This window comes from Microtus ochrogaster, chromosome 16 (assembly GCF_000317375.1).
Source record: "Microtus ochrogaster isolate Prairie Vole_2 chromosome 16, MicOch1.0, whole genome shotgun sequence".
NCBI lineage: Eukaryota > Metazoa > Chordata > Mammalia > Rodentia > Cricetidae > Microtus > Microtus ochrogaster.
In genome coordinates, this window is record NC_022018.1 from 39,443,609 (window position 1) to 39,448,241 (window position 4,633).

Consider the following 4,633-nt stretch of genomic DNA (forward strand, 5'->3'; position numbering starts at 1 on the left):
CCACTTCTCCTTGGCCTACAGTGAGAAAAAACTAACAAAGTTTTATTTGTTTGTTTCTTTTGGCAATCTGGGAATAAAAAAGAGTGAAAAGCAGACAAGTCCCCTTACCTGTATTAATCTGGACATTTCCTTAGTTTAGGACCATAAAGCTCTTCCTCGGGTCTACAGGGAGCAGAGCTGATGTAAACACTCTCTTTGGGGCCTCCAAGGTCTATGAAGTCTTTATGCACACACCAGGTTCAAGACCTCTAAAAGGGGAGGATAGCACGGGCTATGTGCACACCAAATTGATTTCCTTTCAGGAAAGCTCGCTTTTTCTCCTCAGAACTCATCCATATCCAGACAGGACACTGGAATTTCTGTGGAAAATCTCTAAATTATTTGGTAAGATACCTTCCCTAGGCAGCTTTTCTCTGCTTTGAAGATGCAGAACAAGTTCAGAGGGTTCCAGGCCAATACTTGGGCCATTGTGATGCTCAGAATGCAAATCAGTCAGAGACCAGAAAGCCTCTTCCATCACCTCCTCCTGGAGATGGTAGTAAGCTGAGGCAAAGACCAGTCACAAGACACACTGGCACATTTCGTGTCTTCTGCTTGGTTTTCTCTTTAACTTAACGAGCCATCATGGGAACAATCAACAACAATCCTTCATTCTTAAACGTCTATGAGAAGATGAAAAATTATACCCAACCCGACACCCTGTGTCACACATTCGACCTTCTCTCTAACCTTCACAAGTTGCTTCCGAATCACTTGGTGGAAGTGCTTCATTCCTATAGAAGTGAAAGTGACAAAATCAAATGTAAGTGAGTAGGGGGCGGATGAGAATGCGTATGTTTGCATGACATTATGAACCCTCTTCTGTTAGCTGTGAGCATCAACTTCTTGACATTGCAGGTACCATCAGTTCATGAGATACATGCCACATCATGGCTTGCTAAATCTGTGTTCTCAGAACAGGCTGTGAATTTGCCCATGGATAGGGGCCTCTCTCTCCTCTCTCTCTCTCTCTCTCTCTCTCTCTCTCTCTCTCTCTCTCTCTCGATGTTTTGAGACAGAGTTTCTCTGTGTAACTTTGGAGCCTGTCCTGGAACTCGCTCTGTAGACCAGGTTGTCCTCGAACTCACAGAGATCCACCTGCTTCCTAAGTGCTGGGGCTAAAGGTATGCGCCACCACTGCCCGCCAAAAGTACACCTGTGGAAAGATGACCATGAGCCATGTACAGGTGTCCTCATTATAAATTGAGATTAGTGGCCAGAACTTTCAAGGTGAGGGTCAGATTACGAACTTCATTCCTTGCTTCAGTTCTCTACTATTCCCTTCATCTTTTGCTAGGAAGACTTGGTTATTCTCCTTCAAGTAATTTTAAGTATATATTTTTTATTATTTAGTATTACTATTTTGAGATTGAGTCTTGATAGGTTGCCCAAGATGGTCTGAAATTTCTGGATTCAAGTCATCCTCCTGCTTCAGCCTCCTGGGTAGCTGAGACTATAGGCATGTGCCACTCCATATAGCGAGTAGTCTCTAGCTTTTGCAGTTTGGAGTGGCCTGGTGGTCTGAAATTGGGTCAGGATGGTTGAGAATTTGATTTGTAGCATTTAATGAACCCCAACCTTGAACTGTTTGACTAACTGTAAGATACTGGTAGATGGCAGCCACCTGTGCCCCAAAACTTGGAAGACAAAATAAAAACTTACACACTGATTCAAATAAGGCAAGGGCTGATACATGTTTACCTGTTGGAACTAAATTGGTTGTATTCAAGTTAATCCCTTCTTCATAATCCACAGCATTATGAATAAGCCCATATATCCAAGTTACATTATACATTCCACATTACATAAGGAATACACACAGAATTTAAGGCACTTAGCACAGAACTTCCCAAAGCAGCTACTTTTTTACTCCGTCCGTACCTTAGTTCTTCCTTTCGCTCCATTCTATTGACTTTTGTTGCTACCTTTAGGTGAATTACAGGCGAACTGCATAGCTTTGGGGAATTATATTGCAAAGGAAATATCAGTTCTGATAGAAGCTTTGAAATCCACTCTATCTATATATAATTTTATGTTTAGATTCTTCCCACCTCCCTCTGCTCTGGTGGACTGAGACTCTGAAGCCAGGGGAAGGCAATGGTGATGTGCTGAGTCTGCCTTTTTCTCTCTCAGCTTTTCCCTTGGGGAAAGAAAATGGAACAGGAATTGCTCATGTGAAGGGCAGGCATATGTAAGCGGTTCTGGATTCTTCCGTTGTGTCGGTGTACGATCTGTGGATCTAAAGCCCTCCATAGACTGATGATTCGAATGCTCGGTCCCAGATGGTGGCACTATTTCGAGTGACTCCAGAGACCTAGCAAGTGGAATCAAACCGGAAGAAGTAGGTCACTTAGGGACACATTATTACTGGCAACTTTCTGATGTGCTTTTTGGTTCCTGGTTAGCTATGATGGAGACAGCTCTCTTATGGCACTTATTTCTACAGCCATGATGTTCTGCCCAAGCTTGTGGGATCCAGCGATCGTGTATCCAGACCTCTAAACCATGTGCCGGAATAATCAATCCTTCTTTTAGTTGTGTCTGTCAGTTCTGATAACAGGGTGTAAACCTTACCCTCTCAAGGCAAGTCCACCTTCTGCCATCCTCACTGCTGTGACCACCCAAAGAGCTCTAGCAGTAAGAGACAAAGGTCTAAATCTCAAGTCTCTGTTATTGGAGCTCCAAATGCAGAACACTTCTTACGCAAAACAGCAGGAAGATGATGCTCCAGATTAAAAGCAAGACTATAATCTCCACTCATTTCATTTCCTCTGGGAAGTTTCAAAATGCATGATAATAATAAAATAATAATCATAACAATGGTGTTACAACTTACTATTAGTCTGCAAACTGTACTTAAGGAACCAACAATATTATCACTGGTCTTGGCACACTTAATGCATGCATTTTAGCAAATGCATCTCTTAGACTAAGATGATAAGAAATTTTGCTGGGATAAAGGGGTGGCAGAGCTGAGAGGTAATTACCAAATTGCCAAAGTACAGCTGGGGGAAATACCTAACATGTGAGATCCTGGGTTCTGTCCTTGGTGCCCGGTACACACACAAAGACTTTAAAGAATCTTGCTGTGAAGAGGTAGAAATGAACACTGAATCATGTTAATACTTATTCTACCACCAGGTGAGAATTCTGAATTCTCTGGCATGGAAAAGGTCCTAGCAAGACATCAGTTGCCAAGGGAGGTTAGTCTATCTCCGAAGCCAAGCAAAATGCCCTTGTGGAAAAGAAAAATTATCAACAATATCAGTGGCAACTGGAAGAAATGCCATATGTGGAATAAAAACATATATGAACCACCCATGTGCACGATCATTGCCAGGTAGGTTCTTGGGCTTTTGTCTCCTGCTTATGTTTAAAGAAACACAGAATGGTCCCAGAAACTCTTCATCCCCACCCCTCCAATAAAAGATTTAATTTGGTCTTTATGAAACATGGAGGCTATGGAAATGGGCCTTACCCTCATAAGAATACACAGCTTCTGCTTTCCCACATCCCAAGTTACTGAAGAAGCCCTCAGTGCAAGCAGACTCATGGAGGTGGGAATAGTGGTGTGTCACGGTCACCTGTGCCTGCGGCCTCCTGGTCAAGTGCGCAGAGATCTGCAGGACTGCTGCAGGATTGCTGGAGAGGGACCCCTCCACTCAGCACCACCATTAGCATGACCAAGAACCAGACCCTTGGCTTTATCCCCAGTCTGCCAGGTTTTTACACTGGGAAAGGAGCGAGTCATTGTAAGGATGGAACATGTCATTGTAAGGAAGGACTGAAGTACTCTCTGGCCTTCATGGAGATAGGTGGCAACTGGAGCCCTGCTGGGAGCTTTTGTCATTAATACCAGTGAGGAATAGCCGGTCTCAGGCTAGGTGAGAAAGCCAAGTCTTAAGCTCTGGTTACTCAGCAAGCCACCTTACTTTGAACATTTCGCTGCCCATGACTTCTATTTGCTGCTTTCCTATTGCTAACTGTACTGTACAAACTGTCACCTGTGCTTTGCACCTAGTAGGCATTCACAGACTGTTAGTAGGCTGACAGGATAAAGCAGAGCCCTCTCGGATCTTAACAGATGTTAGGATGCTAACATACAGAGGTGCAGCCCTTGAAGTTGCTGTACTAGAAGCATCCTCTGAGCCCATCATCCTAGTTAACAAATCGCCTTGTCTACTTGTCCCCTGGTGTCCCCAGTGTCAGACCTTGACAGACAGATTTAAAATTCCACAGCTAGAGACTGGGTCTCCTAGCCATAGCAGAAGCTATACCCATAAAGTCGCACCAACATGGCTGCCCAAATGTGAGCCGAACAAGGATGATACAAGTGGACATGCCAAGGTGGACAGAGGAAAGCACACAAGGCCTCAACCCTGTACAGAGAATACAGGCAACTGGGGAAAGCTGGGAGTGGGAGAAGTGGTCTTCTCCAGGGAAGAGCGCACCAACTGGTTGTCCAATGCCAAATGGTCAAGCCTGAAAACACACACACACACACACACACAAACACACACACACACACACACACACACACAAACACAAACACACACACACACACAAACACACACAAACACACACACAAACACAC

At 44.1% G+C, this 4,633-nt stretch overlaps 1 protein-coding gene across 1 annotated transcript in view; it reads left to right on the forward strand.

Annotated features, from left to right (window-relative positions):
* Positions 1–490: 490 nt before the first annotated feature.
* Positions 491–4,633, forward strand: part of C16H6orf201 (chromosome 16 C6orf201 homolog) — a 17,132-nt gene continuing 12,989 nt past the window's right edge. Inside the window, exons 1-2 of the mRNA XM_005355036.2 lie at positions 491–802; positions 3,181–3,379. Of these exons, the coding sequence (XP_005355093.1) occupies positions 625–802; positions 3,181–3,379 (377 nt within the window). The 5' untranslated portion in view covers positions 491–624. The remainder of the gene's footprint in view (positions 803–3,180; positions 3,380–4,633) is intronic.